This window comes from Pongo pygmaeus, chromosome 13, assembly GCF_028885625.2.
Source record: "Pongo pygmaeus isolate AG05252 chromosome 13, NHGRI_mPonPyg2-v2.0_pri, whole genome shotgun sequence".
Lineage (NCBI taxonomy): Eukaryota > Metazoa > Chordata > Mammalia > Primates > Hominidae > Pongo > Pongo pygmaeus.
The window spans coordinates 85,914,342-85,939,064 of NC_072386.2; the positions used below are offsets into that span (position 1 = coordinate 85,914,342).

General features: G+C 45.5%; 1 protein-coding gene across 1 annotated transcript in view; it reads right to left on the reverse strand.

Annotated features, from left to right (window-relative positions):
* PTCH1 (patched 1) overlaps window positions 1–24,723 on the reverse strand; it is a 61,243-nt gene that overhangs the window by 15,645 nt on the left and 20,875 nt on the right. The window contains exons 3-15 of the mRNA XM_054501447.2: window positions 23,035–23,224; window positions 19,494–19,563; window positions 19,309–19,400; window positions 17,748–17,946; window positions 17,326–17,447; window positions 16,361–16,508; window positions 15,416–15,547; window positions 14,908–15,063; window positions 14,120–14,218; window positions 13,393–13,518; window positions 7,179–7,297; window positions 6,119–6,521; window positions 4,486–4,795 (exon numbers count right to left, since the gene is read on the reverse strand). Of these exons, the coding sequence (XP_054357422.1) occupies window positions 4,486–4,795; window positions 6,119–6,521; window positions 7,179–7,297; window positions 13,393–13,518; window positions 14,120–14,218; window positions 14,908–15,063; window positions 15,416–15,547; window positions 16,361–16,508; window positions 17,326–17,447; window positions 17,748–17,946; window positions 19,309–19,400; window positions 19,494–19,563; window positions 23,035–23,224 (2,166 nt within the window). The remainder of the gene's footprint in view (window positions 1–4,485; window positions 4,796–6,118; window positions 6,522–7,178; window positions 7,298–13,392; window positions 13,519–14,119; window positions 14,219–14,907; window positions 15,064–15,415; window positions 15,548–16,360; window positions 16,509–17,325; window positions 17,448–17,747; window positions 17,947–19,308; window positions 19,401–19,493; window positions 19,564–23,034; window positions 23,225–24,723) is intronic.

A 24,723-nucleotide genomic window follows, 5' to 3' on the forward strand; every position in this document is an offset into this window, starting at 1 on the left:
GTGGAGGAGAAGGAAGGGAAGGCGTTCGTGTGCGCACAGGGAAATACCTCACAGGGTAAATTTGGATCCGATTGAGAACAGGAAGCCACAGGCCAATACAAGGAGGCTCTGTGAGAACAGATGACAAACCACAAGCCGGGGAGGGGGAGGAAAGAGCTTTCTGGGCCTGGGGGATGGGCGAGCCCGCCAGCCCACCACACACAGCTGCGCTTGGCCTCAGTAATCAAAACCATCATTACAGACCTGACGGTTTGGCTGCAGCTGTAAAGAGATAAGTGTGTTGGAAGAGAAAACAGGGCCCCGGTGACCCGGCCTTAGGGTCTGAGCGCTGGCTGGTGCGCACGCTCTCCGGGACACCCCCACCGCCAAACCCACCCTTGCCCCTCCCAGCCACCTCCCAAGTAGAGCTCCCAAGCCCCAGCAGCTCAGGAAACCACAGCTTTTGAACAAGCTGTACATGTATGGGTTGGACACGGCTAGTAAGAAGGGAGAAGGGTTTATTTCATTTCGGGACATGCCTTGGATGACTTCAAAGGCTTCAAAAAAAATCTGGTTGCGTTAGTGCTCAGAATGGTTAAGCTCTTGGGGTCTGAAGTGGGCGGAGGGAGGGGGAGCACAGGCCCCCTTCTGTCTCTCTAAGAAGCGAAACCCTCCTTCTGACACTACTGGCTAGAGGAACAATTTGGGGATGACAGTGGGCTCGGTGGTGAAAGGAGGCCGTGTCGGGGTGAGCATGGAGGGGAGACGGGACAGGAGACCACCGGGTGGGCCATGTACCTCTCAGACTGACGGGTTTTCATAGGGAGGCATGCACACACAGGGTACTGAGCAGATGTTATTTTATTACTGAAAGCCCTTTCTTCCTATTTTTGAAAAAAAATAAACAGGAGAAGAAAAATTACTGCTCCTCCTTTCCCCTCAAAAAGGGAGGCCTCGTCTGTTTTCCTCGCCATAACAACTTTCATGATGTCATGACGTGTCCTGGGCTTTAAGCCCCTCTCCCTTAACCAGCTAATCCTGAAGAGAGGCTCACACTTGGTGAGTGTGGGGTGGCGCTGGGCATCCCACAGCAACCAAGGGACAGACCCGTTAGAGTTAATCACTCCGGCTTCACAGATGGAGGAACTGAGTCTTGGAAAGGGGAGACTGGAGGAGGCCACCCAGCAGGTGAGCGTTGGATGGAGCTCAAACCCAGGCAGCAAGTCACCAGAGGCAGCTGGAGCCACTCACTGGCCTACAGTGCCGGGACACACCGTGGTACCTAAGGATGTGTCAAAGGCAGGAGTAAGACAAGCAGGTTCAACTCCAGCATCAACAACATCTGGTGGCAAACAGGGTGCCCAAAATCTGAGGGCGGTTTTATGATATTCACACACAAAGACTTCTGGGACACCCGAGGGTGAAACAAAGGAAGAAAGATCCTATTTGGGGAGGTCAGCCTCGCTGGAAACTCGATTCAACTCAGAATCCACACTGCTGGTCCCTTAGGTGCCTTTCACTCTACTGGGGGTTCAAAGATGAATACGAAACAGTCATCGACTTTCTGGAACAGTTAAGTTCTTTCCCCATTACTACAGTATTTTCTGGCTAATCACCAAAAAGCTCAAGTAACAAGGGGCTGGCCTAAGCACATGTACAAGGTACGACCCTGGATACAAAACACGGGATAAGGTTGGGTTTCCACTGCCCTTTAGCCAGTGCTTCATATTCCAATGCATGCACACTTTAGAAAATTGTGACATTTTACTTATTTTGCAGCAAACCTTAATATCTTAGCTAGAAGTTCTCCCCTTATGAATATTTTGTGTCAATAATTATTTTCTAGTGTAAAGTTCTGGGTCAAAGGAATAACCCCAATTGCCCATTTTCCTTCAGCTATGGGACCCTAGAAGTAAAATGTTAATCAAAATTTTGTTTGCATAATCCAGTGTGAAATAAAAATGAACACATTTGCACATGATTCGAGGCACGGTTTTTATCTGACTCCGCCTTATCTGCATGTATGTTTTAAGATGTGACATGTGGGATAGTTTTGAAATTAACCATTATATAGTTTTAGGAGTAAAAAAAATCAAAGACAAACTATTGGAATGTCGATAAAGCCCAATGAGATGACATAGTTTTAATGGGAATTCCATTAAAAACCAATGAGGCTCCCACCATTTAAAAGCCACACAAAAATGTTAGCAAGGAAAGCTGACTCAAGGATAATTGTTTCCTTGTAGAAAATGTTCAAAGACCACATCAACCACTCAACAGGCCTGAAAAACGTGTAGGCGCAAAGGGCTCCAGTGTCTGGTCATTCTGTGTTGAGTGCTCTAGCGGACCCTGTAAGAGTCAGTCATGGAGTCCCAGGGCTGCCTGGGACCCTGATTGCTTAGCACCAATGGATCTCACTTGGTCTAGGTGTATGCTGTTCACATAGCAATCAAAACATGATTCAAATGCACCTTAAAAAAAAAATCTCAAGTCCAGCTGCTTTACATCTATAAAGGAAGAAACGTATAGAGATGATCTACAATGCTCTATAAAAAGGTTAACCCTTTGCACTGCCTTGAGACAATCCCCTTTTACCCCCTTCCCAATCCCTGCCTAACATGCCACATTGAGCCTCCAGAGCAATGGCCAAAGACACTGAAATACACTCTATAATAACCCTCCTCTGCTCAGAGACTGGCAGGGCACAGCAGATCTCTTTGTCATTTGTGGCAAGTTATTTGCATGTCTTTGGTCAATGGGGGAAAATGAAAACAGGGACTCTCTCCACTGTCTCTCTTTTAACTCATCCCGAAAACCATTGCTTTCTAAACTAAATGTGAAAAATAAAACTTGGAACAAATTCACGTTCGTCTCAGGAGGGTGTTAATAAACAATAATCATGGCATGTTCTCTTTACCTTCCTCCAAAAGGAAAGTCAAATTGCGTGTACATGTAGACAGAAAGTTCTGGTAAACACAAGTCAAGGCCAGAAGCTGTATGGAACCATCCTCCACCAACCTCAAGTTGTTGACCATTTCCTGCAAACTCTCAGGGAAACTGGCTGCTGAGTCTTTACATACAAGTGTATTGACTTCAGACCAAAAAAGGCACTTACATCTGTGTTTAAACAAGCCTAATTAAGTGGGAAATTAAGACAATCATTTGGATAATCCAAGCCAAAAAATGTTGGGGGCCATAATGATTTGGTACTCCAGTAAAAGCGTTTTTGCTTGAATTGGGTGGATAATTATCCTGATTCTCTACTTGGCTTTGCATGTGTCAATGCAGAATAAATGAACAGATGTTCTTGGAATCACTGCATACATTTATGTGCAGTCGGTCAGGAGAAAATTTAGACTTTTTTTTTTCCCTCCAGCTGATGAATATTTCCTAGAAACATTTCTAAGAGTGAAGAAGCCAATAAAGGCACTTTGTTATTTATTTATTATTTTTGGAGATGGAGTCTCGCTCTTGTCGCCCAGGCTGGAATGCAATGGCACAATCTAGGCTCACCGCAACCTCCACCTCCCAGGTTCAAGCGATTCTCTTGCCTCAGTTTCCTGAGTAGCTGGAATTACAGGCACCCACCAGCATGCCCAGCTAATTTTTGTATTTTTAGTAGAGATCTGGTTTCACCAAGTAGGCCAGGCTGGTCTCGAACTCCTGACCTCAGGTGATCTGCCCGCCTTGGCATCCCAAAGTACTGGGATTACAGGCGTGAGCCACTGTGCCCCACCAAGAAAGGCATTTTAAAACAGAATTTGATTATTTATAAAATAATGTGAAATGTGATTAAGCATTTATAACTTTACTTCATGTACCAAATCAAAAAATTGTCAAAATGAACCCAACCGTAAACTATGGAGCCTGGATAATAATGTGCAGGTTCATCAGCTGTAACAAATGCATCCCTCTGGTAGGGGATGTTTACAGTCGGAGGGGCTGTGCGTGGGTGAGGAAGGGGGATATGGGCCATCTCAGCACCTTCTGCTCAATTTTCCTGGGAACCTAAAACTGCTCTAAAAACAAAGTCAATTAGAAATAGATAATTTTTTAAGAGATGGTCAAAATATGGAGTTTAAGACTACGTCCACTGCTTATCTAGCATCTCCTGGTGCAGTAAGCTATACTTTGGCAATCAGTCTGGAAATCCCAGCCGCACTTTGATTTCATGTGGTCACCAAACTAGCCACCATCTATCCAAGAGGAAAGAGCACCAGAAGCCTCGGCTCCACCTGTTACAACATGCTCCCCTTTTCCTGATGTGCACTTGCACATTCTCACAGAAGCTCATCTGAATTATCTGCATCATTTTATAGGTAAAAACCAGATCTGGGAGGCTGCTGCAGAAACAGTTCATGTAAGAATCTTGAGCAACTCTTAAAGTCCATGAAACACGTCAGTGTTACATTCTAATCTAACACTTTCATAATCATGACAAAAGAACCTGTTGAAGCTGAACACGCACAAGACCGAAAGGACGAGAGCCCTCCCACGGTGTCTTACCCTGAAGCCAGTCTCTGAAGTAGTGCAGCCACATTTTGGGAAGCTGTTTGTTTTCTTCCAACATGACATACTTCACGTTACTGAAACTCCTGTGTAGGTCGTAAAGTAAGTGCTGGATATTCGGGTAGTCTGCTTTCTGGGTGACTATATACATGTTGTAGAAAGAAAAGTATTTGAATTGTGCAGCAATAAAGTCATATTCTCTGGTTTCCCGAGGTACAATGTCCGTAAGGTCCAGCCCGTCTCTCACTCGGGTGGTCCCATAAAGGCTGACCCCCAGCAAGCCCAGAAAAAGGAAGATCACCACTACCTGGAACAGAAGAGGCACAAGGTCAGACCCCAGGGAGCACTACTGACTCTTCCTGGACAAAGAGAAGCTGTCTAGTTAATACCTCGTTTTCACCACCACACTTAACCTGATTTAGCTTGTAGGGGTTGTTTTCCCATAGGAAAAAGGATAAAATCATAGTAATCGCATTTTTATTTTGTTTTGTTTTATATATAATTTTTTGAGACAGTCTTGTGTTGCCCAGGCTGGAGTGCAGTGGTGCCCCTCGGCTCACTGTAACCTCCACCTCCCAGGTTCAAGCAATTCTCGTGCCTCAGCCTCCCAAGTAGCTGGGATTACAGGTGTGCACCACCACGCCTGGCTATTTTTTTTGTATTTTTAGTAGAGACAGGGTTTCACCATGTTGGCCAGGCTGGTCTTGAACTCCTGACCTCAGGTGATCCACCCGCCTCGGCCTCCCAAAGTGCTGGGATTACAGGCGTGAGCCACCGTGCCCAGCTTTGTTTTGTTATATATCTGAGTTGGGATCTCACTCTGTCTTCCCAGGATGGAGTGCAGTGGCATGATCAGGGCTCACTGTTGCCTCCAACTCCTGGGCTCAAATGATCCTCCTGTCTCAGCTGCCCAAGTAGCTAGGACTACAGGTACACAGCACCATGGCTTTTTTTTTTTCCTCTCTTTTGAGACAGGGTCTCACTCTGTCACCCAGGCTTGAATGAAGTGGCACCATCACGGCTCACTGTAGCCTCGACTCTCTGGGCTCAGTGATCCTCCCACCTCAGCCTCCTAAGCAGCTGGGACTATAGGCACATCACCATGCCCAGGCAATTTTTTGTAGAGATGGAGTTTCATCATGTTGCCTGGGCTGGTCTCAAACTCCTGGGTTCAAGCAATCTGCTGGCCTTGGCCTCCCAGAGTGCTGGGATTACAGGCGTGAGCCACCATACCTGTCCCTGGCTAAGTTTTAAAATATTTTGTAGAGACAGGGTTGTCCTTTGTTGCCTAGGCTGTTCTCGAACTCCTGGCTCAAACAATCCTTCTACCTCAGCCTCCCAAAGTGCTGGGATAACAGGCATGAGCCACCACAAGTGGCAATAATCACATTTTTAAACAACCTCATTCATAAAAAGACTTGCTGCATAGAGGTTCACTCCCATGGAAGATGACCTCATTAAAATGGCCCTATGCTCTAAAAGCATTGACTTTTGGAGGACTGAAATATATCATACTTATATGAATTTTTTTTTTTTAAGGAAAAAGAAGAAAAGTAGAAGCAATCTGATGAACTCCAAAGGTTCTGTTATTTTTTGAAGACAGGAAGAGCCTTAAGTTGTGGCAGATTACCTTGGCTTTTGGTTTTAAGAGGAAAGGAGCATAGTGCTTCTCAGCAAAAGATGAGAGTGTCCACTTGGTACAGGGGGGCTCGAGGCAGTGGAGGCTGGAGTCGGAGAACTGGGAGAGCAGGTCCCTTGTGGAGCTGGTGCTCTCCGGGCTCTGGCAGCTGAGGGTGTCCTGTGTCACGGTGACGGGCTGCACGGAGATCTCGGAGCGCGGCTCGGCAGTGGTGTAGTACACGTGTGTGTGGGGGTCGTACTCTGTGCGGAGCTGGACAGTGGACTGCATAGTAATCTGCGTTTCGTGGGCAAAGCTGTGGCTGCTGTAGGGGGGTGGGGGGCTGTAGCGGGTATTGTCGTGTGTGTCGGTGTAGGCCTGAGGTTCAACCTGAATCACTCTGCTGACGCAGGGGCTGAAAGGAGGGGAAACATGTTGCAATGTTATGCTGAAACAGGGAAACGGTGCTTTCATTCTGCCATTTTTCACTGTGTACGGAGAATACTCATTTTACACAGCTCTGACTTAGGAGAGAAACATCACATTGCTGAACTCCAGAAACATCGCCTGGTTGATAACATCACCTGGTTCATCGCCTGGTGAACTAGATAAAAGCCAGTCTGAGGAAGCCACATGGAGGACTGATCCTAAATTTGGCTTTCAAAAGCAAGTTCCATGATGACGAATCCTTCAAAGCACAGTTCCAAACAAAACCAAACCACCATCAAAGGACTATATATTTTCTAGATGGATGTTTTTCAATGTTGTTCTGCTCTAACGCAGAGATATGAAACATTCCTACAATCGGCAACATCAGTTCATGATGGAAAAAGGGGTCATCGGTACCAGCATCTTGAGGGCTGAGACTGTACAGCTGGGGCAGGGGAGAAGGAAGCCCAGGGACTCTGATGTCCCCCTAGGGAAGCAGCCTCTGTCCAATCTCTCCCCTACGTTCTCCACACCAGCACAAACCCCGTTACCCACATTCCTTTATAAGTCCACAGGCTGAAAGAGTTCTCTCACAGCACCATTCTGCACCCAATCAAAAGGCCACAGCAGTCTGAAAATGTACCTTGTAAAACAGCAGAAAATATCCAGTCTCCTGTCCTCGCGTCGATATAAATCCATGCTGAGAATTGCAGGAAAAATGAGCAGAACCATGGCAAAATTGAACACCACTACTACCGCTGCCTGGGAGCAGAAAAAAAAATTCAGAGGTCACCAACATGCCTCCGCCCAATCAGAGGACTGCTTCGAAAATAAAGATGCTTTTAAACAACATTTTTCTTTCCCTTTCCTCTTGAAGTGTTTGAAACTGTGACAGATGTTAAGAGTTTCTTTTGCTACATCATCAAGAGCCTATTTGACAGGAATAGTCTTGACTATTTCTGGGCCTTTCTATCTCTAATAATTCCATAAACCAATAAGGCACAAACCTGGGAACTAAACTACTAACGTGTTGCTAGTAACCTAACCAAGCCAAATCCACAAAGGCAGAACAGAGAGCACACTCGAGATAGAATTTAAAACAAACAGAAGCAGTTCCCTTCCAGAATGCTTCCAAGAGGTCACGCGACCCTGATTTTACAGTTAAACATTTTTATATAAAGTGGATCAAGTATATCAAAATGTCCCCCATTAAAATGTGAAACACAATTTCACACGTGTCCCCTGAGGTTTTAATAGGCACATTCCAAATTGCCTCTGGAGTAGCCTATGGGGTGTGAGAGCAAGAAACATAAAAGGTCAAGGAGAGTTAAGCAGAAAGAAATTCCTGTGTGTGATTATAGTACGCAGAATAAATAAGTACAGATTCAAAAGTCACTCCATAACCTAGAATAAACATAGGGCTAGATTCTGCAGTGCGTTGGCAAATGTCCTGCTGACCTAGTAAAAATTACAAAATTGGGCTGTTAATAGGAGAAGCCAACAGAGGCCAGTGGAAAGTCGACCCAGCTCAGAAGGGCAAGGCAGAAGGGGCACCACAGAGAAAAGCACTGGCAATACTGAGGAGCCAGGAAATTGCCAGACATGGCTTTGAAAATAAAAAACGAGGCCAGGCACGGTGGCTCATGCCTATAGTCCCGGCACTTTGGGAGGCCGAGGCGGGTGGATCATGGGGTCAGGAGATCAAGACTATCCTGGCTAACACGGTGAAACCCCATCTCTACTAAAAACACACAAAAAATTAGCTGAGTGGTGCACGCCTGTAGTCTCAGCTACTCGGGAGGCTGAGGCAGGAGAATTGCTTGAACCTGGGAGATGAAGGTTGCAGTGAGCCAAGATTGCACCACTGCACTCCAGCCTGGGTGACACAGTGAGAGTCTGTCTCAAAAAAAAAGAAAGAAAGAAAGAAAATAAAAAACGAGGCTTCTCAAAGAACTGCTTAGTTCACAAACCTCAAACTGATAAACATCCTAGGGTGAGGAAAGAAAACCTGGCTATAACTGCCACCTAACACAATCCAGGGAGAACTTCCACAAAGGGCTTTGGATGGGAATTGTGAGTTTATGCTGAAGGTGAACCAGCAAGCCTGAGTTCTGGAGAGATGTCTTCCAATAATTAATTCCCTGTCAAAAGCCTTCTTCTAAAAACTACCTAACCTCTTTCTTCTTGGTCTATCTTGAAAATCCTTCATCAGTTGAAAAATATGAAGCATGTTAGCTTACCACTCTTATGTATTTAAGACCTGTCTGATAGACCTACACAAATAAGCTCATCACCACTGTGACAAGAGAATTTACCTGAGAAAGAGAGATCTTTTAAAAAGAAAAGTCTAGTACTGTGCTGGATGCTGGAGACACAAAGATAAATAAGACAAAATCCTACTCTCAATTCTCACAGAGCCAGACCTATACACCAATGACAATCTCGAATGATGGATGGCGTCATGAAGGCAGGTGCCAGGCTGCAAAGCAGCTCAGTGGAGTGGAGGGGTGGTCAGTCAAGGCAGGCTTCCCGGGAGAGGCTTCAGCAGGGTTTAGAAGATGAAAAAGAGGGCTGGGCACAGTGGCTCACGCCTGTAATCCCAGCACTGTGGGAGGCCGAGGCGGGTGGATCACCTGAGGTTGGAGTTCGAGACCAGTCTGACCAACATGGAGAAACCCGTCTCTACTAAAAATACAAAGTTAGCCAGGCGTGGTGGCGCATGCCTGTAATCCCAGCTACTCGGGAGGCTGAGGCAGGAGAATTGCTTGAACCCAGGAGGCGGAGGTTGTGGTGAGCCGAGATTGCACCATTGCACTCCAGCCTGGGCAGCAAGAGTGAGACTCCGTCTCAAAAAAAAAAAAAAAAAAAAAGAAAAAGGAAAAGAAAAAGAGGTCAGGAGCAGGGGAATGGCAGGTGCTCCCTGTGGAAAAAAACAGAGTGTGCAAGAGGAGACACCTGGCTCAAGCACCTCAGTACTACTGGAGTTTGAAATTCACTTTCGGGAAGAGAAAGAAGCAGCTATGAAGATCAGATCGTTCATACCTGATTCATAGCAAACAGGAGGTTCTCACTGCTCTTGACAGTATTACCTGATAAAGTCCCCGAAGTGCAGTCAAGTCACCTGCCTGAGGTTATCCAGTAAATCAGATCAAACAAAGACGTGATGCCAAGCCCCCAGCTCAGCTGAGAACCGGGAGTTTTGTGAGGTCTGGTCCCTTACTGAGAGGACGTCTGTGGACGGGGTTACGACACCTGACCGTGAGACAGCAGGGAATGGCAGGAAGAACAGGTAGGATTCTAAGGGAGATTTTCCAGGAGCATGTCATCCTGGGGGCCGAATCCTTTTAGCTTTTTAAAATCAGTCATGTTTAGAATGGAGGAGTGGAATGTAGAGAAGAGACCCTGGGCATGCCGATTTGGACAGGTGTTCATGAGGATGAGGAGAGCAGAGGTTCGTGACACAGGGAGCCCCACAGGCGCAGGCATGGGCACCAGCCGGCCTCATCGGTCAGAGAAGCCTGCTGGGCACCTTGCTCCGTGTCCGCGATGGAAATGAAGGGATGAGGGAAGAACCCCAAGCAGTGTCCCATTTTACTGACTTTCTCATAACCTACTACACGTATGGGGGAGTATCTTCTCAACGCCAGGTCCCCAGGTGTACACCAAAATAGTAAAACAACCAGCAAGGGCTGCTCAGAAAGCGAAAAGGGTTGTCGCAAAGGCAAGAAGTGTTAAGTAAACCAGAGAAGATGATGGGGATGATACTGCAACTGTGAATCAATTCTAGTTATTGTGCTCATAGGAAATGCCCCATCCCCTCAAAGCAGCTAAGGCTGGGACACATGCAGAGGAGGTTCCAGTCGAACCCTCCTAGACCAGACAGAACAACAAGGGGTTCTGTTCTGCGAGTTTTCATTGAAGAATAAACACTACTGGGCTACCAGCAAGCCCTAGTTAATTACAAAGAATTACAGCTGATGCCAGTGATTTCTGGTGTAGAGATGGCATTTAGGCAGATGGATAAAGGCTGATGAGGTTTAAGACTGTTTCCTTGTGGAAAAAAATATCTAATTATTTGGTCAGGCTACAAAATTGGAGGAGTTTTATATGGAAAATTCTGAAGGTAACGCAGGTTTACTATTGGACAGAACTGCCTTGGGTCACTCCCTTTTGATGTTTAATCTGTAGCATCTTGCAAATATAAACACAACTGAACACCCAGAGTCAAACCTGATACTGTTCATCAACGGAAAGAGAAGCTACATAATGGCCAATTTTGAGGGTCAATACATTTAAAACAGAACCAGGGAAAATTTTCTGATGGCCACTGCAAAAATCATTGCACGCTCTCTCTTTTCCTTGCATTTTCTGTCCTATTTTTTTTTTTTTTTTTGAGACAGAGTCTTGCTCTGTCACCCAGGCTGGAGTGCAATGGCACGATCTCAGCTCACTGCAACCTCCGCCTCCCGGGTTCAAGCGATTCTCCTGCCTCAGCCTCCCGAGTAGCTGGGATTACAGGTGTGAGCCACCGCGCCCGGCTAATTTTGTATTTTTAGTAGAGACGGGGTTTCACCATGTTGGCCAGGATGGTCTCGATCTCCTGACCTCATGATCCGCCCGTCTCGGCCTCCCAAAGTGCTGGGATTACAGGTGTGAGCCACCGTGCAAAGCACTCCTTTTTTCTTTTGACAGAGAATTAACCAGTGTCATGAGGAGGTATTCTTCAATAAGATGAGGACTCTTGGAAGCTATAGTTGCAATTTTCTACAGTGATACTGTGGTGCTTTGAAACAGAAACACAAAAATCAACAGTACTCATTTTTGTCTCTGTAAGGTGCTTACCTTGGGAGAACTTAGCGCACTGGATTTTCTACAAGGCTACTCCTCGTAAGGAAACCTCATGTAGCTTTTCAGACCACCACACCATAGGGTATCATTAAAGGAGAGTCGGCCTCGATGAGCCATCAGTATGTACTAAGAGAGGAGAGGAGAGAATGAGAGAGAAAAGAAGAAAAGAAGGAGTGTGAGCAGATACAGAAAGACAGTGAGCAAAAAGGCAAGCAGAAAAGAAGGGGAGAGGAGAGAGAATGGGCAGACAGGGTCCCACGACTAAAAGACTCTAGAACAGTTTGTCAATACCAGCACCTGCTGCACGTGAAATGAGACTGGGGTACCACAGGGTGCCGAGCAGACACACACCTGCGCACAAAGGCATTCTACAACTTCAGCTGCACTGCGAGTCTGGTTCACCTTTCATGCCACTGAGCAATCAGAGAGAGTTTCCTTGTCCTATGCTTTGGTTCGAGCATCAGATCTGAACGTTATTCATTGATTCACTATTTTTACTTCTATATAAATTTATAATACAAATAAACCCTGTTTTCTTTTCTTTTTATGTTTCTTTTGGGGCTGGCGGTTATGGCAATTGGCATAGAATCTTTTCTCCAGCTGTGCCTCACACTAAATACTAAAGATGCCTCCATTCCCAAACCCAGTAGGATCAGTAGTTGCCCAGGCCTCTTGGTTACTAGCGAAATGACATTCAAAAACATGATTGATCGGTTCCTCCTACATGACAAATGTAAAGACTAGGAAAGAGCTAAACATATTGACAAAATATAAACAGAAACCAGATGCAAGACTGGTCAATTTCTCTTCCTGCTCGCATCTGCAGCTCTTGGTGAGCAGAGTAAAGCTGTGTGAGTGTGCCGGGCATCCTAACAACAAGTGAAAAAGTGACACAGAAGTCATTTCCTTTAACAACCTGGCCAGCTTGAGAATTAGACATCATAACATCACAGAGAAAGAAAGGGGAAACAATTGAGGTTTTAAAATTTGAAATTAATTCACAAAACCCCCATAACATCTTGAGATATCAAAACTCCAGGCCACTTTGCGCTCAGGAAGACCATGGCACAAACTGGTGAAGTCTCTGCTTTACTGGCTGCAGTAACTAATTTTAGGATTCCTACAAATTTCAGGTAGCTCAAGGGCAATGTCAGTAATTTACTCCAGGTGCAGAACGGACTACAGCTCTATCCCCATCCCAGGGAACTGTCCGTGCTTACAATTCACAGAAGCTGAGTCTCGATTAGAAAATACCCTGATGGCCTCTGGGGGTGACAGGGCCTGGTCTGGAAGGAGAGGACAAGTCATGAGGGGCCCACATGCTCTGCATGGGAAGGTGAGAGGGATCGTGAGTCTGCTTGGGCAGCCTGAGAGGGGAGCAGGGGACCAAAAGGAAAGAGAAGAGGGGACAGGAAAGATTGTGGTGGCCAACTTAGGAAAGGGAGGTGGAAAGCAAGGGCCCACCGAGGAGCACCCTACAGGAAATTCTCCACGGCAGCCTGGCCAGTTCGCAGTCCTGCAGTGCCGTCTGACACGCGACCTCAGCTTAATACTATCTTGGGGCTGCTTTGGCAACAGCGAAAGAAAAGGTGGCCTGTTTGAGATGAGGTGGGCAGCGGGAGAGGGGGTAAGTGCAGGTACTGGGAGTGGTGTTTAGAAGCAGGGGATGGCCCCGAAGCTGGCTGCAGCGCTGGTGACCCCAGAGGGCAACACGGAGTAGCCCCGAAAGCCATGCATAAAGGACATGGCCACTCTATAAGGCAACAGGCGTCTGGGCTTCATAGGCCTAGAAAGGAAGGAAAAACTCCAGAAGGGCTTAGTTTTTTAGAGGGAGTGTCAGGGTTATAAGCTTAAAGAAGCATCCACCCAGTTAAACAGAGCCTCAAACACAGGCATTTCTATTTCACTTCATAAGTAACTGAAGTGCCTTAGCAGAGACCGCAGACATGGGATGCTGGAAGTCAGTGCCCCGCTCAGGATCACCACAGCCTTCATTACTGGAAGCTCACCTGGAGGGAGAAGGCCCGCAGAGCAGGAATTGGGATTAACGCGGCCATGAAGAAGGCTGTGACATTGCTGATGGACGTGAGGGCCACGCTGGCTCCTGTGCGCTTCAGGCACTCCCCGGTCCTGTCCTGGGAATAAAAAACCACAGCGCTGAGAGCTGCACTGGACAGGGTCCCCTTGGAGCACAGACTGTGAGCAGATACGTGGCAGAATAACACAACTGTTATTACAGCTTATCATGCTGGCATTAGGGAAAGAGAAAGAGCCACCTGCCTTACCCCCTAACACCAGCATTATTCAGTACTATCTACAGAGTCATCAATTCTTCATGGTTATTACCATCCAGAGCAGAAAGCTGCAAGATAATGACTTAACGCTTAAGTATAATTTTAAAAGGGAGTGGAGGGAGGCGATGGCTAAGTGACAGACATCTCCAGAGAAGCAAATGCAGGCTCTGGAAAGGTATGGCAGTTAGGGGTAAAGTATCACATTAAAACAAACACACGTATTCCTAAAGGCACCCTAAATGCAGCTTTTGGGACTTCTCATAGCAAATACATGTCCTGAGAGCTTTCCAGCTTATTTCATTGATTGGCAGCCAGTGACACATCATCTGACATGGGACTGAAATCTTTACTGGGTCAGACTGAGGAAAATTAAAGGACAAATACTCAGGAACAGAGGAAGCTGCAATGTCCCCAAAGCTCTCTTCTTTTGTTTTTGCATTACCTCAAAAGGGATTCTTTTATTCTGTCCGGTTTCACTGAAGGCATGGGCCAGAAGAAAAACATCATCCACACCAACACCAAGAGCGAGAAATGGCAAAACCTATAGCAAAAACAGAGGATGGTGGCATTAGACATGCGAGATCCAATTCAGATGATTCTAAAGCTAGTTAGGACTCTGCCACCGGCACCTAACAGCTCCTAAAGCAGGGCTTCCGTAACCTCATGGTGAAGAATTCCCTTGGCGTCCCAAAGCCTAGCTGTTTCAGCTCACAGGAGATCCTGCACGTTTCTACTTCGAAGGTCAGTGTACTATCATTTTTTAAGCTAGTAAATGAGAAGGAATCCAACTCATTTAAGCAATGATTCGCAGAGTGTGGCCCATGGACCAGCATCACTGGGAATTGCCCTGAAGTGCACATTCTCAGCCCCGGCCCCAGACTTACTGAGAAACTCTGGGGGTGGGGCCTGGCAATCTGAGCTTTCACAAGCCCTTCAAGCCATGCGAATGCCCACCAGAGCTGAAGAGCCACAACCCTGGTCAATGACATACATTCCTATCAGCCAAGTGTCTCTACTAACCAATAAGCCCAACAGACTTCCTACCCACTGCCCTGAGGGTGGACAGCATCAAGAGACAGCATCCCCCTGAAACCAGTAGCATCCTAGTGGAAAAGGCTGCAAGACCCTTCCGGTGAGAAGGACACACAGCGCACAGGAGGCTGGCTGGGCCAAGCCTGGGGGCCGGGGGGCGTTTGTCAACAGACAGCGGATGAATGGCTCCTTTAGTACCTGAGTTGTTGCAGCGTTAAAGGAAATTCCGATCAATGAGCACAGGCCCAGTCCTGCAGCCACTGACAGTGCAACCAGCAGGACGCCAGCCAGCCCCACGGCACCCTGGGACTTGGAGCAGTCCCAGCGCAGCATGGTTAGACAGGCATAGGCGAGCTGCAAGCAGAACAATGGGGGCACAGAACAAAAGCCGAACATTAGAATGTGTCGTGATTCTAATGTTTCCCTCCACCCATCACCCCAAATCAAAAGGCAGAACTTATCCAACAACAACAAAACTTTACATCAAGGACGTCACATAAAATGACAGGAGTCAAAGGTAGGCAAACGGCAAATGGGAAAAACGCTTTACACGACCACTTTTAAACCACTGTGAAGCCACGCTCTCTCTGTCCTGGATGCACGTGGATGTTAAGAGCAGTTAAGAAGCAGGAGCGGTCATGGAAAAGTAAAGACTAAAACAACCAAACCAAACTACAGCCCCCAGGAGCATGGCATTGAGCGTTACCATGAGTAAGTAGCCGCTGGCCACGCGGATGACACTGACGTCAGAGAAGGATTTCAGGATGTCGTCCAGGGTCGTGGTGGTGAAGGAAAGCACCTTTTGAGTGGAGTTCTGTGCGACACTCTGATGAACTACCTGTGGTCACAACAGAACGCGAAATGCCCAAATGCAATGAACACTTCTACAAGCCTCGACAGCACAGATCTCAGGTGACACAGCCCAGCCCTTCTTTTTTTCCTGATGCATTTTTTAAAAAAGTTCTACATGATTCCAGGGCAGGGAGGGAAGCTGAAGTTGGGCTAACATTAAAGAACCCTGTTTTAGGACAAGGGCCATGGCTGATCAGTGGCAGTGGGTGCTGCTGAGGGCTGGTGTCGCTGGAGTTCACTCTGAGTGCTGTATTTACTCCAGGGCTGAGACTGCTTGTCTCTTCTCCATAACTTCACAATTGACTTGCGGTCCCATCAGCTCCCCCCTAATCCAAAACAACTCATTCTTACGGCCCTCCTCCCCCTGTTCATTTGCTGGCCACTTTTAAAAGGTCACATGCAGCTCAGTAGAGGTCACTGCTTGGGAAACAAAGGCCAGCTCCTGTCACATGACCTGACCAAGGGGCCTGCAGCTGTGAACAGATTCTATGCCTTGCTAATGTTTTCCAGACACCTTTGCTAACCAAGTGTTTTTTTAAACACTGTTATGTGCTTTAGTTCTGGAATTCACAACTGGTTACTAAACATGTCTCAGGGCACCCCAATTAGAACTAGTCTCTTAGATATTATCCCAGGATTTTCAATATGAAAGAAGAGAAAAAAAGTTTTCATCCCATCAAGTTCCCAGAATTGCAATGTTTTGAAAATAAAGCGAATGGAAAGAAATGTTTTAAATAATGCTGAAAACGAAGAATTGCATAACCAGCGAGTCTGCACGCCGATTCGAAGGTGGGTTTACCTCCACATATGTCCTCTGCCAGGCCTCCAGGATGGCTGCCGCCTTGTCCTCGTTCCAGTTGATGTGTGAGACATACTCGTACCCCTTGAAGTGCTCGTACATTTGCTTGGGAGTCATTAACTGGAACATGGTCTGCAGGGCGTGGGCGCTGTAGCACAGTCCAAAGGAAGGCACATCATCAGTATTCCCAGGAAGCAGTTTCCACTGCCTCAAATCCCCAGCCAGCTCCCCCAACTCACTGGCTGCAATTCTTTTCCTTCTCTGTGAGCACATGTTTCCATTAAAATGGGACCAGGATGGTTATTTTATTTAATAGATTGATGTACCATATTAAAGGTGTAACCTTACAAACCTTTTACAGATATACCCCAAAATTAAATTAATAGGCAATTTCCTTTCACAGTTTCCATTCCATGAAACAGGAAGGGAAGAGGAGCAGATAGCTTGAGCAGATACACCGGGCTCAGCGACGCATACACGCTGTGCAGAAATCCCAGACGGTGGTGTTCCCAGGGGAGAAATCTTACACGAAACGCCAGACACCTGACTGACCAGAGTCCACAAGTGCACAAAGGATAATTCTTATTGAGCCGCTGGCTCTCCGTCTTTTCCTAACAGTCTATGACACTGTGCAGCTCGCACCACGAACTCTCTCTGACCAGTGTGTCCCGGCCTACTTTACACTTGCCCCCATTCTCTACATAATGGGCAGATCTCCTAAAACCCTATAGTCAGGAACTACGGTCCTGATGAAAACTACAAATCCATTCTTGAAAAATTCCCCACAAGGTGCTTTTTCAAGCTGTTGCAGTCTGCTACTATTTCTTAATATTCTATGATGCCACCCAGCTAGCGAGGATAATGGTTTAAGTATTAATACAAATACACTTGCCGATGTCAGGATGTAAGTGGCTTTTGAGGAAAGAAGACTGCAGGGCATAGATTGTCCTCGGGAGCTGGCTTACCTGATGAGTTTTCCAGTGCTGTTCTTGACTGTGCCACCCACAATCAACTCCTCCTGCCAGTGCATATACTTTCTGGATAAGCCATGACATCCACCATTCAAAACAAGGGCCATATCAAGAGGCTAAAATAAAAAGACAGCCACATAATTACGGGAATTAGTAGGCAGGTCACATGCCTTGTTAAAATCCAGTGCATTAAGGACTTGTGTGTTTCAGAGAGAACATTAATAGCAAGGCTAATGGGAGGTGTATGGCAAATCTTACAGCAAAATTTAGCTCTATATACAAACTTAGTTCCGTAGACAAAGACGATCGTGGTGAATGAAATGTTAAAAATGAAAATAATAAAATGAACAATGAATGGACACAAAAAAGTGTTTTGCTCTCCACCCCTTCTGAGAGCGCTCACTGCTGGTACTCACTTTGGTTGAATTTTTGTTGGGGGCTGTGGCGGGGCAGTCTGGATCGGCCGGATTGAGGCAGGGGCGGTCCATGTAACCATGACCAACCTCAGCCTTATTCAGCATTTCCTCCCAGCTGTCCACTTGATAGTTTATTTTCTTTAACTCTTCTAGGAATTCCAAAGGGTCGAAGTTTGTCCACCGCAAAGGAGGTTTACCTCTGCAAAAGAAATTAGGAGACGAGACCATGAAAAGAGGCTTCTAAACCCATCGTAAAGTAACACGGCTGCACCCACTGCATCCGCCTTGTAGGAGGTTCCTGGCAACGCTGCAATTCTGGGACTCTGGCATCAAAACAAATGCTCCTTTCCAGCATATCTGCATGTAAACTTAGGTCAGGAAAATAATTCATGACTGAAGATGCTAAGCAGAGAGAGGACTCATAAGTTAATGAGGGCACTGAATAATCTTTAATTACTGATATTGTATATTTAATATCTACATACAAAATTAGCCAAAAAGACAGATCCAAAATTAAAAAAAATTTTTTTTAAAAAAAAGAGGGCATCACAACATCAAATTAGCACTTGGCAGCCTAATAAATGCTTTGTAAATATCATCAATCAAAATATTTGATCTCTGCTACCTTTAACAATCCCATACTTATGAGCGCTCTCTGACAGCCTGGCAATGGAATGGGCAAGCCCCCTGCGGCCTCTGCCATCACCACCATCACAGCCACTTCCCCCTACACTCACTTTTGAATCTGTGCTGTTGACAGACCAGAAAGGCTTTTGGCTGCCTGTTATGTGGTTCAAACCACACTGTAGCTGCTTAACCAGGCTGAAGTCATTATTCGGAATCTCCCAACCAGAAAACACAAAACCCCTTATTTCCCATCTAAAACTGTACACTGAAGGTCAGGGGATGGCCACTGCAAATTGCTTTTGCAGATACGTGCAAGCCAGGACAGAAACAATAACCCAAGCTCTCACTCTTGCATAATTAACCGAAAATGTCTATGCTGATTAACAATTATTCTCTAAATGATGCGGTATATATAATATCCAACTGCTAAACAGTGAAGCATTCCCTACTGTGGCCTTCACAGATAGTGGATTTCCCCCTTAAATGCCATTAGTGTGATCTAAAGAAAGGTTAGCTTTTTACTTCACAGGAAGATCTCAAACTCAAAATATTTCATTCTGATGTGAATCCACTCACTAATAAAGTCTCTCCTTAAAAAATAAGTGTCTAAATGCCTGGTCTTCGAAACTACGAACATTTTAAAGAGTTAAAAAATCACACGTACTCTGCAATAATTTGCATTTTATTTGCATATAAATAGGTTGGTAAAAGTGAATGAAATTTAATGATGCCTACAGAATTGTTTTTTGAAAAGAGAAAAAACATTCTGCTGAAATCCCCTCTCCCCCGACTATTCACTCAAAAAATGCACATGGAATTTCAATGTTTTTATTTCTTGTTCAAAACCGAAATGGAACAAACAATGATAAGCAACATTAGAAACATTGAGTCTTAGAGAAGTCACAGACATCAGAAAGCGTGATCACACACTTACAGGAGGTATGCTGTCCCAGACTGTAATTTCGCCCCTTCCCAGAAGCAGTCCAAAGGTGTAATAATCAAACAAGGGTAAAGATATTCTATTATCTGTCAAAGTTAAAAAGAAGAGGCCATGCATTAGGTTAAGGCACACTACTGGGGTGTTCCTGAGAAATTTTTGCCAACAAGAAGAAAATATACCTGATCCATGTAACCTGTTTCTGTGATAAGCTCTCCTGATTTGTAACACAAATGTTCCAATTTCCACTGCCTAATAAAATGAAAAGCAGAGACAAAAATTTCTCACTGTAATAAGAAAATTAGTGCAAACTCGAAATGATAGAACATATAAAAAGAACTGCAATTTCGATCACTTTTAAGCATCTGTCAAAACGAGCAGAGCTTTTGCCAAGTAGAGACCCAGCAAGCTTGCTTTAATGAATAGATAATACTCAATCGTAATTAACATGTAGGGTGTTTATGTAAATGAATGCTACCAAAGTACTTAAAAAGTCTTGTTTTCTTAAGTGTTCTCCCAATAATCTTGTTTACACCATTAATCTGCTTTTCTACATACATTAAACAACTTCACGGCAGCCCAGCTGAATTATCATAAATTCAAAATAGGTGGGGATTAAATTAGGTTTGCAAAGTATTGACACATATTCAGGTGCGGAGATGTTTTATTGGCAGATCATGTCCTTAATAGGTAGCATTCAAAATGAACTCTCCTGCTCTTAACCATTAATATTATAAACAACAACATGTGCCAGGTGGGTCAAATTCTAACTTCACAGTCTCTTCTATTCCTGTCTTACAGAAATGTGAATAAATATACAGATCAAGAATTAATTTAGGGCTGGGTGCTGCAGCTCATGCCTGTAATCCCAGCACTTTGGGAGGTGTAGGCAGGAGGACAGCATGAAGCCAGGAGTTTGAAATCAGCCTGGGCAGCAAAGTGAGACCCTATCTCTATAATGAATGAATGAATAAATAAATAAATAAATAAACTTTAAAAATTAGCTGGGCGCAGTGGTGCATGCCTGTCATCTCAGCTATACAGACAGGAAAATTACTTAATCCTGGAAGGCTGAGGCAGTGAGCTGTGATTATGCCACTGCACTCCCGCCTGGGCGACAGAGAGTGACCCTGTCTCTACAAAAAAATGAAGAAAAAAAAAATTGCCAGGCGTGGTGCCACACATATATAGTCCCAGCTACTCGGGAGGCAGAGGTGGAGGATCACTTGAGCCCAGGAGTTCAAGGCTGCAGTAAGCTGTGATTGCTCCACTGCACTCCAGCCTAGATGAGCAAGACCCTATCTCTCAAAAAAAAGAATTAATCTGGAGTTTTATTGTCTCTAGAAAAGTTATATAAGCCCATATCTTTCCAGGTGTGTTAGGGAGATCAGTCTAACTAAAAAAAAAAAAAAAAAGAAAATCTGGAAGAGTGGGGATGGAAAAGTCCAAGGGAATGAAAAAAAAAAAAAAAAAAGAAAGAAAGTAAAAACTTCCCTCCCAACTGCTCTATTCTTGGCCTCCTAAGGGAGGCCTGTCTTCACCCAAGGAGCTTACTGTGTCCTCTTCCCTGTGCCTTCCTGTCTCTCAGCGCCCTGTTGAAATGTCACCCCCGTGTTAAGCTTGTTGAAAATGACCCCCTTCTCCTGAACTCTAGAGCCCTGGCTGGGCAGATCTCCTGCTGAAACCTGGCGCAGCTGTCATGGGGACCGCCCATGTCTATCTATACTGATGTCTTTCCTCTCTTTGAGAGCTGTGCCTAACTTACCCATATCTCCTCCATCCTCCATCCAGCCACACACCCATGGACATATTTATATTTTAATTCTATACAGCATCAACATAGACTATCCGGCATGAGTAGGTTCTCACTTTATATTACTTGATCAACTCTCATTTACACTTCTTGAGAAGGATATCATTGTGCATTAGAAAAATGAATGGGCTTGAAGCCAGAAAAAGGCTTTGAAACCTGGCTCTCTCATTTCATAACTGCATGAACTTGGATAAATGCTCTAATTAGTCTAATTCCCAGTTTTCTCACCTAAAACATGGGATGGGTTGAACTACATGTTCTTAAAGTTCATTCCAATGCATAAAATTACTCTGGACCCATCTCAGCTTAAGAGTGTAATTTAATTGCACAGACCCTCACATCTTCTCCTGAAGCATGTAGGTGACAAACACTAAGAATGCATTGGCCATGCTTGCAGTGGCCCCAGGACAACCATTTCCTGGCTCCCCACAGGGATGCCACTTCACATTCTGCAAAACTGCACCAGGTAGTTGCTTCCCTACAACGCTTGTTACAGACCAACAGGGCAAGTTTGCCTGGCAGAAACATGATTTTACATTTTCTAAGGCCCTTGCATTCATATATCTGGTCTTGTTCTGGGAACCATGGAGGATACGAGTACACATGACCATAAGCCCAGGTTACAGATAAGCAAACAAGAATGTGCCAAAGACATGTGACTCGACCCTGGCTGTGCTTGTCCCTAGGATCCTGTCGAGCTGGAATGTAAGCAGAGGTTAGAGAAGGGACAAGAAAAATCTTAATTTTATTCTCTTCTTTGGTTCTCCCTGGCTGCTGAATATGCCTATACTGCTACTTCCTCACCTCTTCCAGGAAAAATAAACGGTACTAGCAAAGGCCTCAGTGAAGAGGTGCTGAAAGCCTAGGGAAGGCTATGGGGTCGAGTGGCATCAACTCAGAGGTCCCCTGGAAATGGGGTTTAGTGATGCCAACCTCAAAAGCAATCAACAAACTGAATGCCCACTCTGTTCTCAAAGCTGGGGTGAAAACAGACAAGAGGTGGCCCCTGCCCTGTAGTAACCAATAGTCTACATACATAAGAAAAAGGACCGAGTTTTGAACTCTTCCTAACGCTTTACTCTACTCACAGCATTGTTAAATTAGCAATATGATGCTAAAACATGACTTTTTAAAAAGGTGTCAGTGGGCCAGGCATGGTGGCTCACACTTGTAATCCCAGCACTTTGGAAGGCTAAGGTGGGTGGATCGCTTGAGGTCAGGAGTTCGAGACTAGCCTGGCCAAAATGGTGAAACCCCATCTCTACTGAAAATACAAAAATTAGCCAGGCGTGGTGGTGGGTGCCTCTAGTCCCAGCTCCTTGGGAAGCTCAGGCATGAGAATCGCTTAAACCCGGGAGGCAGAGGTTGCAGTGAGCCGAGATTACATCACTGCACTCCAGCCTGGGCAACAGAGTGAGGCTCTGTCTCAAAAAAATAAATAAAAAGGTGTCAGCAACAATTCCCATGGTGGCTCAGCCCCCAACGTGCTGTGTGACACAAAACAACTATGAGTACAAAGTCACAAGAAGCAGCTCTTCTTTTTCCCATTGTTTTTAAGTTCAGTAAGGGCAATTCAAAATATCACTCTCCAAAAATCTCTTAAGCAAGGAAACATCTTACAGCCTGGGTGTATAGTCCCCAAGTGGCTCAGCGTCATCCTCTTTTGGGGACAGTGCCAAGATACTTACTGGCAATACATTATCAAGTAATGCTCTTGCTTTGTTACCAAACTCGAGAAACGATAAATCAAGATGAAAAAAATCCTTTCACTGCAAAGCTATTTGAACTAATACTCCAGGTGCATTTCCAGGGCAACTTCATTTACTAAAATAACGGGGCCTAAACCAGCAGCAGCCTTCTCCCACCGCCTTACCTGCTGCTCATTAGTAGGTGGACGCGGCGGGCCTTACCTGTTGTACATGTATACGTGGACACGGCTGGCCTGGAGTGCCGAGTCCAGGTGTTGTAGGAGGGCTTCTGTGGTCAGGATGTTAGCACCTTCTTCTTTAGGGGTCTGTATCATGAGTTGAGGATTAAACATAGCCTCTTCTCCAATCTTCTGGCGAGTATAATTTAATTCACGACTTACTCGTCCTCCAACTGACAAACATGTACAGGTTTAATTAGAATAGCAAAATCACCGCAAACTCATATTTTATCTGTTATCTGACTACCTGCCATAGGATACACAATAGATGAACTCTAGTCATGAGACTGGCTGATGTGTGAGCAGTAACATTCACTTTATTAATGGCAATGTTAACTTTACCAATAGTAAACAAAAAATACTCACTAAGCCCATTAATGGCTGTCTCGCCTGTCACAGACGCAAACCTAATTCTAACTAATACACTGTGTGACGAAAGTGGGGGGCAGAAAGGAAAACTTGAGACACCTTTTCCTTGCAGACCAGACCAAATAACCCTGTTACAATTTCTTTCACTTGTATAAACAATGCGCCCCTGCAGCACATTTCAAGATAAATGGCTTCAATTTACACTCTTCTCCTAAGTAATCTGGCAAAGGTAACAAGGAAATGTTTCTCCTCTGTGGAAAAAGAAACAAGGAAAGGTGGCAAGTGTGTGTTCAGCACAAAACTTGCCAGGAGAAGATAAATAAAGTGATTCAAGTCAGATGCCCATGGGGAAACACCACTTGAGAGGAACAAAATGTATCAGCCACAGCCATCATGGGCAGTCCCTGGAACCTGGTTCCATCAGACTCACCTGGTCAGCATCCAGAAAACACAGGTGCCAGGTTCTGAGTCAGCTGGGGGTGAGCAGCCTGTGTTCCGGAAGCACCCCAGGTGATCCTGAACCTGCTGCCCAGGCCGAGAAGTCCTGCCTCACACCAATCTGGCTTTCCAGCAAGCTGGCCAGCACGGGGTATGCCTAAAGCCAGCGCAGGTGCAGGTGACCAAAGAAAACCATCAACACTGTGACTGCCAAATGCCTTTTCTCTTCCTCTCCTTTTTACATCCTTAGGCCCAAGGTTATGTTCAATGAACGGTTCTGGGCCAAGCCAAGCTCCGAATGCTGCACCTGGGCCGGGAGGTGTCTCAGGGAGATACGAATAGTTAATAGACCCAGGAACCTAGAGCTCCCCCACCCCACACTCTAGGGCAAAGGAAGCGGGTCTGAATTGTTCCTAAAGTCATTGATAAGTTGCATGTTGGCTGAAAAGCAGGCCTGCAGCGACAGTTTAGAAAAAAACTCAATGATCATAGCTTTCCCACGAGGAGGAATCCTTTTACTTCAAGTTTAGTATTCAAGGACATAAACATTTGGTTTGGACAAGTAAATAAGGACTGGGAACAGCGGGTTGTTTAGTTCTCTTGGCATATTTTATAAACAAGGGGGCAGGCTAAAAAGCAAATAATGCCCTCATTAGGAAAACCAGTACAAATTCACCGCCTGGCAGGACCCTCTGTGCAGGTCCACACGGATGCCAAGGCCAGGCTCCGTGAGGTGAGGTTTAACATACTGTGTGTGGGGTCGGGAAGGAGGGAGGAATATATCAGTTGGTTAATAAAAATAAGACTTCTGTGTGCAGAAAACTTTGAAAAATGCCAGGGGGCATTGCCGAGGGCCTTGCAATCA